This window comes from Doryrhamphus excisus, chromosome 11, assembly GCF_030265055.1.
Source record: "Doryrhamphus excisus isolate RoL2022-K1 chromosome 11, RoL_Dexc_1.0, whole genome shotgun sequence".
Lineage (NCBI taxonomy): Eukaryota > Metazoa > Chordata > Actinopteri > Syngnathiformes > Syngnathidae > Doryrhamphus > Doryrhamphus excisus.
Window position 1 is genome coordinate 864,604 of NC_080476.1, and position 14,610 is coordinate 879,213.

Sequence of the window (14,610 nt, forward strand, 5' to 3'; positions counted from 1 at the left end):
TGCTTTAAACAAATTGAACAATGCAGAACATAATTAAAATAGAATATATCATATTTTTAAGCAAAAAAGTTGATAAATCATGTTAGGGGCCCTTTAACCTGGATTGTGTCAATGACAATCTAGGGTTCTGGAGCCAAATCCAATCAGATAATTACAAGTCACTTTTATGCAAATATCCAAAATTGAAGGAGAGCATGAAAGAATGTTTGGAGGGTGGAGAAGTAAATATGTTTCAGAAATAGACAATTTTACACGACTCACTGGTCCTGGGTACAACCCCTATTAAACCTACAGTGCATAAAATTATGTATTTAAGATATTAAACACACGGCACATTTCAATTCTTAATGAATTGTGTCAACTTTGATCCATACATGCGTATTTTTATTCATCAATATTTCTTCCAAGTACCTGCCTCAACTTGTCTTTGTAATATATGAACTAACAAACGCTCTTTGAACGGCTTCAAGTTGTCGATTTGAGAAGAATGCGTTGACTTTATGATGCACGGCGTTTGCATTATTGAGAACGTTGTCATCTTTTATCTTTCCTTCTCGACGTTACCCCGCAGCTCTTTTGTTGTTCTCACGCTAACATGCGAGATCCGCAGAGCCGCCTCGACTGCATTCCGCCCCGACTTCCCCTCCGCTAGCGGCCTGCTCGCTTTGAGATGAGCACAAGATGTCGGTGTCGGGGCTGAAGGCCGAATTGAAGTTTCTAGAGTCGATCTTTGACCCAAACCACGAAAGATTCCGAATCATAGACTGGAAACCCGACGAACTGAGTTGCCAGTTCAACGTAACAGGAGAGAAGCTGCTGATCATCCACTGCAACATCACGGTGGGTCCGGGCCGGCTGCCTGCGTACCAGCTAGCTAAACACTTCACTTTGCCCCCGCTTGGGTCTTTTCAAAGCAGCCTGCTGGACTCTGGTCTCGCCGCAATTTATGCGCACACATAGACGTGCTCGACGGTGTTAAATGTTAAGGCGAGAAAGGTGTGAAGAAAGACGACTTAGAAAGAGAACAGTCGAATAGGAACGACGCTGCAGTGGCTTCTGTTAGCTGCTACTGACTGAAAGTAAGGCTAGCTATTCGTGTTAGCATAAATATTAGCAGCACTTTAGAACGCTTGGTCGATAACTTTGTTTTTCTTAATATCAACATCGTGTAATGTAATATCTTACTCAACATCATATGTTTCGTGTTTTGTCACTATCGTGGCAAATGTTCGAACCGTCACCGCATTGTAAATGAAATGTTACCGATAAAGGAAAAAAAAAGGTTTTGTGGAGGATTTCCTGGATTTTTGGTAAATGTGACTTAATTTAAAATGTTTGACTACGTTTTTATCTCAGTAAAGTGTGTCATGTGTTAACGAATGGATAGTTTGGGAATGTGTAAATCACTAAACAATATCTTATCGATATCCGATATTGTCCGGTACTTCATTACCGATACTGATATAGACAGCAGCTCTTCCCTCAAACGGATGCACATAATGAGCATTTTATGCATCGTTTAACAAATTCAACAAATAAACACTGTGGGGAAATTAGGCAAGTAGCAAAAAACGGCAAATGTCTCCATATGACTTCTCCAGGGGTGTCATGTATTGATAGTAAGTATCGATACCCAGTACTTCATGTCAAGGTCTGCATGGCTGGTTGGACTTTAGTTTTGGTGTTCTTTAGTTTTCATGTTGTTTCCTGTTTTGCGCTCTTATTTTGGTTTTCTGTTTGGTGCAATGTGTAACATAATGTATCATAGACGTATGTAATCATAGAAATAGACGATGCACCGAGTGGGTTTGTCCACCGCCATATTGGATGTGTCAAGGCTGCGTAAATGCACTTACTTTGATAAAGCACCTTCTTGGCGGCAATGTTGACGTGCGGCTCCGTGCTCAGCACGCAGTTTATCTGCGTCTATGGTAACAATTGCAAATGAGATATTTACAATCATAAGACAAAACTTTTCTGAGCTTGTTGGTTTGTTGCTTGTGGAGCGTGTCATCGCTTATGCACCAATATCATCATGGGCACAAAAAAACTATACCAATATGAATTGATTGATATCTTTTTGTTTTTATGCACGCTGAAAACATTGGTCGCTCGATATTATTGGACATTTCTAGTACAATGGAACCTAGCATCTTAGCATCTGCTCCGGTGAAGGTCCTCTGATTAGGTACATTACAGCATGTTCATACATAATCCCTCATGAATTTATCATATGTCCATTTTTTATGTCCTTGTTAGCATCCTTAGCTTGCTAACAAAATGGCCACACAACCAAAGTCAGCTTTGTAGCCTTTCTATTTATTTAGATGCTGCAAAATGCAAACTACATTTTTATATAGTTTTAAATGCATTGATCAATTCTAAAGGGATCTACATAGCAAACGAAATTGATAAATAAACATGGGTGGTCATATTGGCAACATTACAGATACAACAAAGTAGTCTTGGGTATTGTTGACATAGTATTATCCCACACATTATTCCACAAGTGCCAAATCGGTAATTTTGAAACGGTGCTTACTTCCTGGGTGCACTGATTTCATGTAGCAACGTTGAAAGAAAGGCTACAGCTAGCGTCAAAAACACAACGGCAGTGGCGGCAGCTCCAACCTTTTGCTAGTGGCCTCAGGCATCATGAGCGAGTGTGTGGTGAAGCTCGTCGCTAGCCACTGTGGTGTGGTGAGGTGTCACGACACCAGTAACATAGTTCTTTGGCGTAACAATGTTAGTAACAATAATAACAACAATGTTGCTGTAGCTTGGTTAATCGGCACACCACATTAAATGGAAATGGAGCCATGTTGGCGCCTTTTGGAGGTTTTTTTTTCAGCTTTCTTGGCGAATAGGTGTGTCCCATCATGTGCATTCTTAGCTGCTAACTAGTAGTAGAACATGCACTGTGTACTACGGATGCAATGTAATCTGGTTGAAATGCTATCGAGTCAATGAACAGAAGTATGAATGAATCGTATAATGATCTTTATTGCCATATTGAGCTGAAGTGTAAATGATTCAAAACTTGTTTACCTTTTTGACAGTATTAAAAGCGACCTATTATGCTCATTTTTCGTCCCTTTGTATTGCGTTGTGGACTCCTGTAGAGCAGCTACACACCATAACCAGCAAAGAAAGCGCTGTAGTTTTCCAGAATCTGCACCTATTCAACTGTATTTCTATGGAGTTTGTGGTCTGTTTTAATGTATTCCACCCACAGCCCGCCTCCAGGCACGCCCACTCTGCTGTGATTGGGCACACTGCAGAGTGCATAGAAACACTTCCGGTTTGTGCCGCTAACTGGCGCCGCCAACTGTGGGCTAGTCCAGCTGCATAGTGGCCCATGTTCATGATACAGTCCAATGTGAAATGCCATTGACAGATTAAAATGCATTTTTTTTTTGGTTGGGAATCAGGAACTCCAACCACTTGTGCCTGACGGTGGCATCTTTAGGAATTGGAAACAAATGTGGCGTTCCCTTTCGTGGCATTGCTAGCAAGTAAACAGCGCTTGGGGGAGGGCAGAGAGTTGATATAAAAGTAAAAGTAACCGCCAGCTACACTATGCACGATGTCTATTTAAGTAATGAAATGCTGATTATCTAAAAAAAAAAAAAATCAATTGGTCATTCATTATTCATGTATGTATTCATAAATGTATTATTGCTCTTCAACCACTGTCCACTATTAAACACTAAAACCACTGCAGAAGATATGGAGCTGCCATAACTGGCTTGGACTCGAACGGCGCCATCTTGAAACATGGCACCTCCGCATCAAATTCAGTCCATATCAATATGAACAATATGCTCGTTTTTGATATTGTGCTTAAAAGAAATATCACTGTTTTAAAAAATATTCATATATTGCCCAGCCCTAACTATATAATTAAACAAGAAAACCTTAAAAAGCGAAAAGTCATAATATTAGGAGAAAAAAGTGGTTGTAATGTTGTAATTTTAGAAGAATTTTTGTAAGAAAAAATTTACATATTAAAGATGTAGTTTTTTATGTTGGAATATTATGAAACGTGAAACAATAAATAAAGTTAAGGAAAAAGTTACATGCATAAAGTAAAACTATCATAGTTACGAGAAGAAATTGTATCAATCATCTAATTTTTCAGCACGTGGCACTCGGTAGAAAAAAGTTTGGACACCCCTGCTCTAAATCGTCCATAATTGGGTGGAGTCAATCAGCCTGTGGCACTTTAGAGGCGTTACGCAGGTCCAGGATGCTTTGATAGATGCCTTCAGTTCATCTCTGTTGTTGGTTCTCGTGAAGTTTTAGATAATATACGACCATATATCCTGCGATTGACTGGCCATGTGTAGTCAAGGTTAGCAGGAATAGGTTCCAGATCACCCAAGGCCCTGATAGGCACCAGAGGCCTGTAATCTATCTGTGGCGGGGGTGGCAGCGGATGTCATTGTCTAATTAGCATAATTGGCCATGTCACATGAGTGACAGTGACATCACAGTGAGCTGGTGGCAATAGTAAATGATGGTCCTTAGTATAAACCACCAGTGGTTACAGAGGCACTTTTCTCAAAGCACCATGAAACAACGGAACTACCGCTGGAGGTACGCTGCCTAATATCAAACGTCCAAAGTGAAACTAACTTCACCGTGGTGGGAGTCGAGTGGCAACCAGCTTTGGTGCTTATTGGCGTACTAATATGATACTGTAACCGAAACGACCCGGTCTTGTGGTGGAAGCCAATAGAAAAATACAGCCAATCGGCTTCCGATCCTGATGATCGTAACGGGATATCCTTCTTATCCAGTAAAGTCATGCATTGGGAACGACGACTCGTGTTTAAAATCAAACTGAGGAGCAAAAGAATCCTTCTCGTCAGCCAACTAGAGAAGAAAGATCTGCTCGATCTGCAGATGTGACCAGCTGTACAACGTATCGCGACATGCTAGTTTAGCCGGTAAACAACTAGCCAGTTACTGTGGGTTTCATTTCAACTCTTACACTACAATGTAATAAAAATAAGATAGTAATAGTAATACATTGTTTTTCGTTGGGTACCCATTGGATGACAAACACAATTGACTACTTTTTCACTACACGGAAAACCTAACAACACAACTGGTGAACAGGCAGCGCCATATCAAACATAGATATATATATTTTTTTAATGCAAAGAGTAGTGCCAGATTATTTGTCACCGTCTGAATGTATTTGTGATCGGCTGACACAAATTAATAAATGTATGAGAAACACAATACTCGCTTTGAAAACGTTTGCCCTTTTACTGCAGGAGTCTTACCCGTCAACGCCCCCGATATGGTTCGTAGACTCTGATGATCCAAGTCTTGCAGAAGTGTTGGAGCGCTTAGAGGATGTCCGAAAAGGCAGCACTTTGGTAAGTTTGCTCACATAAGATAAGGCATATCTTATCGTATCTTATCTTACATGCATCCAGCACAACACACTAGGTACAAAAGAACGGGAATCTACACATTGTTGAAAGTAAATTGTTCACTTAATGCTCTTTTTTTTTTTGTTGCATGCAGCTTCTTCAGCAGTTGAAGCGCCTCATTTGTGACCTCTGTCGCCTTTACAACCTGCCACAGCATCCAGATGTAGAGATGCTGGACCAGCCTCTACCTGCTGGCCCCATAATCCAAGAGCGAAAGGTAGGTGCTCAGTGCAAGAGCACTTGGTTTGCTCATGTTGGAAGAAATGTGGATGTTTACCTTTGACCTTTGACCACACTTCAGCATGCGCCATCAGATGAGGTGACGTCTGAGGAGGAAGAAGAGGAAGAAATGGCAGAGGTAGCAACGTATTGTCAATTGTTTTTGACATATTATTCACATTTTTTATGACCTGCATCTAAATACCACGGAATGATTGTGGCAGCAGGACATTGACCTGGACCAAGACTTGGACCATTACGATATGAAAGAAGAAGAGCCCGTAGAAGGCAAAAAGTCAGAAGATGACGGGATTGAAAAGGAAAACCTGGCAATCTTGGAGAAGATCCGTAAAAACCAGAGACAGGACCACTTGAATGTAAGTTTTGTTTTTTGAATCGAAATAACAGTGTATTAGAGGTCTAATAGTAAAAAAAGTTGAAATATGTCCCACAAAACAGTATTAGAAATGTGTTGTTGGACGATACACAGCTTAAAAGTTTGTCTCTTGACATTATCCACGTTTACATGAGTAGTTTTTCAAATGGAATCTTTCTGAATGACTTTTCCGAAAACAATGGTATCCATAGAAAGGAATATTCCAATCTCTGGTCTACATGCTCCGCTATAATCAAACAGAATAGTCAATGGTAAACGTAAACATCAATATCACGTGATACCAACTTCCCAGAGTTTTTCTTTCGCTTGTTGGAATAACTCTGTGTTGCCAGTTTTTTGTCCGTTCAGTCTTGAAATTATGTTCAGTTCTTTCAAAGTTTGGATCAAAAATAAAACTTTCCGCAGTCCAGTGCTGATTGCTCACCTCCATTTTAAAAACTCTCTAGGTGCGTGTTGCGTCATATCTCAGCATGCGCTGAAAGAACGTACCTGGGATGAATTTAAACAGGAAAAGTTCAAATTCAATCTTGCTAATATTTTATTATTAAATTCAGGACATGTTTTTTATATATATATATATATATTTTTTTTTTTTTTCTTTTTTTAGGAAAAAACAGACTTATGAATCGATGATAGGAGGGTTTAGATTGTGTTCCACACTCCTGTTCAGAAGGTGGCGGTAATGCACACCGAAAGCTGCTTGCCAACCGCCAATAAGCAACAGAAGACGAGGAAGAAGAACGCACCCTGACAACTACTCGTTTGAGCGGGTACAAGATACCTCAATCGGACTGGGGAAAGGAATATTCCACCCCTGTGAAACCGATTATATGTTCATTCGGATTGGCACTTTTCCTTCGGAATGAGGTGTATACAAAGGTAGATTGAGCAAATAAACCGAATGCAATTGGAATATTTGGGTCCATGTATACGTGGCTAGTGTGTGCCGCTCCACTTTTGACACGTACAGTCGTCCCTCCTTTATCGCGGTTAGAAGTGAATTTTTGCTAAGTAGAATTCAATATCCTTTCTTTTATTGCCTTTATTTTGTACTTTTTGACACAAACCTGAATTTAATTTGATGCATGTTTTGCAATAAACAGCTGAATAATTATTTTTAGCTCAAGGTGGCAAAATGAAGTGAATATAATATTAGAAATAAATATGTGACGTAAATACAAATGTGTGGTGCTTAAGTTAAGAGAATAAATGGTGGCCAGGTTGCAGGAGTTTCATCACTATTAGAGATGTCAACTATTTCTTTAATTTATGACGGGTACACTACCTCATATACCAAGCACATATCCATTCAAACATATTTTGTGCTCATTTGTCATCATATAAAGACATACAGTTTGAATTCTACAGTTATTATTAAAAAAAAAACTACGAAGGCTTTTATGTTCATTGAAGAAACACACCAATAGTGTTTGGAGGACAAGACATCACTATGATATCACTATGATATCACTATGATATCACTATGATATCACTATGATATCACTATGATATCACTATGATATCACTATGATATCACTATCACACATGACAACAAGAGAGCAAAACTGTTCAGCCAGTGACAGCCAGGCGAAACGTGTAAAAGATGCAAGAGTAGTTTTACTTGAGACCTGCAAAACTCTGATTTTCTCCCACCTGTACTTGTGTATTTTTTTAGGGGGCAGTCTCTGGGTCTGTGCAGGCCTCGGACCGCCTCATGAAGGAACTCAGGGAGATCTACAGGTCACAGAGTTACAAGACAGGTGACCAAAACAATATTGGCGAAAGATCTACATTTCATACTTCTTTCCACTTTGGTTTTTATGACAGCAGTGCTTTAGAGCAGGGTGGCCAAGGTGTTTGACTCGCGGGCTTCATTGAGTTAACAAAATTGACCAGTGGGCCAGACTATATATTTGATACACCCACGCTAGTTTAAGATGATAATTCTAACAGTCCACCTGGAATGATTGTGATCTGCTATACGTGTGTGTGAGCACTTTCAGCATCAGACCATTTCCAATCACAGAATAACGTTTAGTTTTTTACTGACTAAGACATGAAATGATGAAATGATTTAAGGATAATACACATTATCAGGCCTTTTGTATGGAGTTGTGGACTCCTATAGTGTAGCCAGCTACACTCCACCCACACAGAAAGCTTTCTAGATCTTCCAGCAGTGTTTCCTTGGATTTATTCCTGCCAACGGTCTTTCACGGTAATTTCACTCCACACTCCTCCTGCCCGGAGCTCACGCCGCTGTGACTCCAAAGTGTTCCCGAGGACTTCCGGAAATGTAGGTGCGCGTTTACTGAGCGCAGGCACTCGACGGCCCATACAACGACGTCGGTGTTGCATTGATGTCAGTCGAACTCCGTGTTAAAGCACAGCATGCAGAGCCATCCAAAACTGCTCTCTGCGCCACACTCTGGTTCTCCTGATGTGGAGATGTGCTCCTAGCAATGTCGTGATATTCCATTAGGACAACTCACCAAACAGTCGGTGCTACTTTCAGTTTGTCAACAGATCCGTCCTGTCTTGAGATTGGTCTGTGCATGAATGTTTGCTTTCACAACATTTAAGCTGCACCTTATGCTGGCCTGCCCGCCTTTATAATGATGTCATGTGTGTACTTTTCATGTATAGCTTACTTAACTGTGTGTGTGTGTGTGTGTGTGTGTGTCATCTGACAGGTATTTATTCAGTGGAACTAGTCAACGACAGCCTTTACGACTGGCACGTCAAGTTAAGGACGTAAGTGGTGGAAACTAGTTTGCTTTCAGATCGTCCAGCCTGTGATGAGTTTGTGTCATTTCTGGTCCATTATTGTGTCGTCTTCCTTTGCAGGGTAGACCCGGATAGTCCGCTGCATAGTGATTTGCAGGTCTTAAAAGAAAAGGAAGGAGTAGACTACATTTTGCTCAATTTCTCTTATAAAGTGAGTTGTCTTATTCATTGTCAAATTCCATGTTTGCACTGAAGGCTCTTAAGACTAAGACTAAATCTTTGTGTCGGCAGGATAATTTTCCTTTTGACCCACCTTTTGTGCGGGTTGTCTCTCCTGTGCTCTCTGGAGGGTGAGTGTGCGCACATCTTTGAATGTCTTCTGCCCACTTTGAACACACATGGATTTCTACACACTCATTCCCATATTTTCATTCCAGTTATGTTCTAGGAGGAGGAGCCTTGTGTATGGAACTTCTCACAAAACAGGTGAGTTAACAAGGTTAGCTCACTGCACCACTATCATTTCCGGAAGATGTATTCATACTTTGGGGTTATTATTTTTGTGTGTTTTGCAGGGCTGGAGCAGTGCCTATTCCATAGAATCTGTCATTATGCAGATAAATGCAACTCTAGTCAAAGGAAAGGCCAGAGTTCAGTTTGGGGCCAATAAGGTGACACCATCAATGCATTCATCGAGTGCTGCCACTTATGCAAATTTCCCCGCCGAGGGACGAATAAAGGCATCTTATGTTCACATCGACATTCTCACAAGGCTTAAGGTCATGTGAGCAAGTCGTAGTGTTGCCGCCATGTTCTCCCAAATCGACAATAAGTCTGCACGATTTAAGAACTGATGATAAACTGTTCTTGACTCAAATACTGACATCGCATTTTTATGCTGATATCAGATATACAGAATCTATCAGATTGGTTCCTCAGAATAGTTTTTTCCCCTCCCTCCCATTTTTTGTGTTTGCATTTTGAAGCTCTACTCAGAACCGACTTGGCATGATTGCACAACTTGGCTTAAACTTGGTTCTATGATGTTAGTCTTTTCAAAGTGAACAGTAAATTTGTGGTGTGGTGGGGAGCCATGATGGCCTGAGCGCCTTCGAGCGGGCGATTCCCAAGTGACGTCAGCAAAGGCACAGCTCTCCGCTAAGAATGCTATAAGGAACCCGTCACGATCATTAAGAAGCCCGTTTAAAACAATAATTGAAGGATAAGTAATGGCGAGGTCATTTTTACTGACCATTCTGTGTTTTGAAGCTAGTTCCGAGTCTTCGTCATTACCATCAGACATCTCGGCGTCTGATATGCCGCTGTCGCACTCGGTTTCTGAACGATACGGTTCCATTCAATAAGATTTAATTCCCCACTCTGACAGTTCTCTATTTCAAGTCCAGACTGTAAACATCCTCGTCTGGTCCGCCGCCGTGTTGATATGTTGGTTAAAATGTTCTCATTGTTTTCTGATTCTTCTTAGTCCCGTTTATTTCTTATCTTTACATAAATAATCCTTATCTACGTTATCTTTACTGTATATGAAGTACGTGAATCCTCCTTTTCCAGGAAGGAAAAGGTGGATTACTTTGAAAAAACACGTCAGCTCACACACGCGCTTCCAGTCCAGCATTTCTACGTATTTTACTTACCGATTAGCTAACTAATGTTGCTCTTACGATTGCTAACGCTCACCGTGACTTCAGGAAATATTTTTTTACCTAAAATTGAGGCTCCGACTCGCCGGCCTTATGGTAGCGTTCAAATGTTTGATGAATGAAATGAAATATCAACATGTAATAGAACATTTTTGTCCCACAGAACCAGTACAATCTCGCCAGGGCACAACAGTCTTACAAATCCCTTGTGCAGATCCATGAAAAGAATGGTACGTAAGGCTCGTCACTGATGTGGACCATTGCACACTAATATTCTTATGTATACACCCCTCCCCTTGTAGGCTGGTACACACCCCCTAAGGAGGATGGCTAAGGACCTCCAACCACTATGCACTGGGAACATGGGTCAAAGTGTCTCATTTTCTTTGGAGTATTTCCCCCATCTGACTTGCTGGGAGTGTACCACGTTTCTTGCAGACCCGTCTGCTTGGTTCATCTGACAAGTATTCCTTCATATGATGTGAGGGCGTTAGCCGCCCTGTTCATATAGCTTGGATTGGTTTTGCTCCCAAAGTGGAGGAAAAAGCTGCTTGGACAAAGTGGACTTCAAACGGGAATTGTCAAAGTCATACCCAAGCGCTCGGCGTGGCACGTCACCTCACATGTTTGTCATGTTTGTTTTTTTTTAATTAACAGGTACACCTATTTTTTTTAACTATCTAACAAATGTTTTTTATTATTATATGAGCATCCTGGACAATAATCGAGCCGGTTGTCATAGATTGGATGGTTATCTTTAAATGGAATTGACCCGACACTCTTGTCTTTTAAAAAGCGTGCGGAGTCTTTGGGTCCGGAGAACCAAACCGAGCTGGGTTGTCGTCTGAGAACCGGTCAAAAATTAGACGGTGAGATTTGATCAAGTTGAGGATGAGGTTTAAGTCGTATCCCCGTCAAAATGTCACCCCTGCAATGATGGCTTTCTATTGGCTACTAACTAGCAGCGTTGATGCGGTTTATGCTAGTAGCGCAAACCTCACTTGTGGCTGTAAAGATCCTGTAAAGAGTAGAATTGCGCAGGGTGATTTTAACCAAGGTTGTCCGGTTTAGTGCTTTAGTGCTGCAGTTTTAGTCCAGACGTACCTTGATTGTAGTGGTTTGCAACTTCCAACAATCCTGTTAGACGACGGAATGGCCTGTTTTCTGTGTCGCTTTTGGTATGACAAATGGAAGGATGGCTTCTCGTGTGAGAATGCTGCATTTGTCGTACGTTGGCCACCATCGCTGCTGTCTTTCCCACGTGTGACGGCAGATGTGCTGAATACAAACGATGTGAAAATGCAAACATTGGAAACACTCAGGAGGAAACCCAACTTGATTGTTGCTCCCTGATATGCCCTCGCCTTCTGAGCACATAGACCCAAACTGGCATAGACCTAAAAGCAAGGCGAACGGATCATTGGATGCCAACTGGAGGGCGTCTTCCTCGGAAGCACTGGAATGTGGCAGAGGTGTATACACAACCCAGAAAACCAGGATCCAGTCCACCGCAGATGCCAAAACTCTACCTTGAGGGGTGAAAACGGGAGCTGGAAAGACGTTGCGCACTTGTTGAAACTGGACTCTGGTTGTTGGAAACCATTGGACAGATTTGCTTGCTTTGGTTTGACGTTTTTTTTTATTTTCTTTTCTTTTTCATTTGACGACATTTGACCGTGTACAGCAATTTGTAAACTTGCATCAAGTTTATGAATAAAGAATTTTAAGACGGATGCTTTTTTGGTACTGTAACGTACCCTTTTGTAACACAGTAAATGGTTGGGTTTCTTTCTCAGAAAATATGACATTTGCACATCATTCACAATATGATCTCAGGGAAGAAGTACATTTGAAACACTTCTATATGCTAGGACTACGTTATGCTAGCCATAGCATTTCAGTATGTGGAATCAAACTATGGAATGGATTGAGTAAGGAAATCAAACAATGCACAACGATGAGCCAATTCAAGAAACAATACAAGCAGTTGATGTTTGCTAAATCCAAGGATGAAGAGTCTTGAACCAGTCATGATGTGCTATATATATCACTATATTGACACGCACTATGGTACACATTATGGCATTGGATGCTCATATCACAGAGTACTTCGCTACGAGGTACATTATTTAAAAAAAACAAAAAAAAAACCTTAAACTGTATTATGAAAGCAGGAAGTGAACAAATGTAACAGTTAGTGATTGTAAAAGTACCAGATGGAGGGGTAGGATTTAATAAGCTTTGCTTCTTCCTACTCCTTTTGGACATGTGGAACTGGGAACTGATTATGGGATGCACTCAATTGGAATCTGATGCATGTTCAAATGAAATGAAACCATTACCATTACCAGTACCAGTACCAGTACCATGACAATATGTAGGGTTGGGGAATTCTGCTTCCGATTGAAGGGTTTAAAAAAAAAGGACACATTTTTGCAAGATCTCACAAAACGTATAAAACTGACCACACAGGAATATTCTTGGGATGTTTTTTTTTTTTGGCTAGTTGGGGAAAAAAAGTTGTGTCCCACATTACTGGATTAGTAAATAATTGCATCCAGATGGGAACGCAGGTTATAGCGCTGAAAAAAAATACATATGTATGTCGACTGAGTGATGTCCGTTGAAATATGTACAGTTGTGCACACAAGTTTACACTCCCCAGCGGAACTTCTGACAATATGAATAATAACACAAAAACATTCATGGCGCTCATGGCAAGACATTTATTGAAAAATGTGTATTCTTTTCAATCATAACGACAACAGAAATGTAAAAAATGACCCTGTCCAAAAGTTGACACCAGTTTTTAATATTGCATATTTCCCGCTATAACAGGGGTGGGCAAACTACGGCCCGGGGGCCACATCCGGCCCGCCAAGTGTTTGAATACGGCCCGCCCAATCTTTCCAAAGTATTTCATTTAAAGTCAACATACAAGCTGGCATCATGGCCTGAGCCAACCTTTTGATGGTTGTATCAATTTCGTTGTTTGACATGGTCTGTTGTTTACAAAGTGCTCCTGAAAAAAGAGACACAAGCACATAATAATAATAAAAATTAAAATAATAATTATTATATTATTATTAGAACTATTATGATTATTATATTTATTATATTAATTATATATAATAATATTGTTATATTTGCATATTTTACATAATAATAATATAATAATTATTATTTTAATTTTATTTTAATTATTATAATATTTTATTATTTTTTAATATTTAAATAGAAATATAAAATAATAAATAATAATAGAAGATTGCATGACAATTTTACAGATACAATAATACCAGGTGGACTGTTACGTGTAAAATATATAGTCCATATTCATTTCAGCTGAAGTTTTTCTTTGCATCTTAAACAATTTTCCTTGGAATTGGTGCAGAAATTTGTGTTGGTCTACCTGAGCGGGATTTGGTTTCAACAATCCAATCCAACAATCCCTCACTCTCCACTTCCTGATTTGAGTTCTAACACTGCTTACTGGCCTCTTAAAACCCTTGGGTATTTTTTATGTCCTTTTCCTGTTTTATACCGTTTTACTACCTTGTTTCGCAGGGTTCACTTTTCCTTTTCAATTCTTTTGCTTTCCCCACAACGCAGAAACCAGAAATGTCAACGCAGCTCCAAGATTTTCTACACACGCATTGATTCCAAGCTAATACGTCTCAGGTGAAGATGGTGACCTTCAGGGACCGTTGGAAGCCATTTATGTCAACTTGTGTTCATGTTATCAGGCCCAAACCACCAGGTTTGGAGTGTCAACTTTTCAGTCTTCACTAAACATGAGCCAGGTTTTTGTGTTATAATTCATATTTTCTGAGAAAAGGCCAAAAAAAAAACAAAGTCTGCTTGGGAGTGTAAACTTTTGGATCCAACTGTATAATGGCGGTGACATCATTTTTAGCTATTGCTGGTCCGTACGGAAACAGCGATGCTGGAAGCAGTTTTCAATCAATGCCATTTCCGAATGTCACCCAGAGCACCGTTCCCATGTTCCCAACTTTCCGACCTGGAAACGTTGTTGTGTGGACGGCCCCTAAACGGAGCATCAAAACGGTCCAAATGAACTGCATTACGGCACTCAGAAAGATGCATTGAAAGATATTGTTCTATTCAACAGTAATGTTCCTGTAACATTGGGTGAGAC

The 14,610-nt window shown here is 40.3% G+C and overlaps 1 protein-coding gene across 2 annotated transcripts; it reads left to right on the top strand.

Annotated features, from left to right (window-relative positions):
* Positions 1-458: 458 nt before the first annotated feature.
* On the top strand, positions 459-12,184 carry LOC131138387 (ubiquitin-conjugating enzyme E2 Q2-like). Of its 2 annotated transcripts, none has more exons than XM_058087252.1 (13): positions 459-840; positions 5,286-5,390; positions 5,542-5,664; positions 5,749-5,805; positions 5,894-6,043; positions 7,739-7,823; positions 8,757-8,817; positions 8,911-9,001; positions 9,082-9,140; positions 9,228-9,276; positions 9,366-9,461; positions 10,615-10,681; positions 10,754-12,184. In XM_058087252.1, the coding sequence occupies exons 1-13, from the start codon at positions 682-684 to the stop codon at positions 10,783-10,785; spliced, it is 1,134 nt and encodes a 377-aa protein (XP_057943235.1). In that variant the 5' UTR covers positions 459-681; the 3' UTR covers positions 10,786-12,184. The 2 variants fall into 2 exon arrangements, with proteins under 2 accessions (XP_057943235.1, XP_057943234.1); XM_058087251.1 differs by having other exon boundaries at positions 461-840; positions 5,891-6,043.
* Positions 12,185-14,610: the final 2,426 nt, after the last annotated feature.

What these genes read in the sequence shown, in the direction of transcription:
- LOC131138387 (XM_058087251.1), top strand. Translation starts at nt 682, where the DNA reads ATGTCGGTGTCGGGGCTGAAGGCCGAATTGAAGTTTCTAGAGTCGATC. An exon ending in TCATCCACTGCAACATCACG is followed by an intron (nt 841 to 5,285) that starts GTGGGTCCGGGC and finishes CTTTTACTGCAG; the next exon opens with GAGTCTTACCCGTCAACGCC. An exon ending in TGGAACTTCTCACAAAACAG is followed by an intron (nt 9,277 to 9,365) that starts GTGAGTTAACAA and finishes TGTGTTTTGCAG; the next exon opens with GGCTGGAGCAGTGCCTATTC.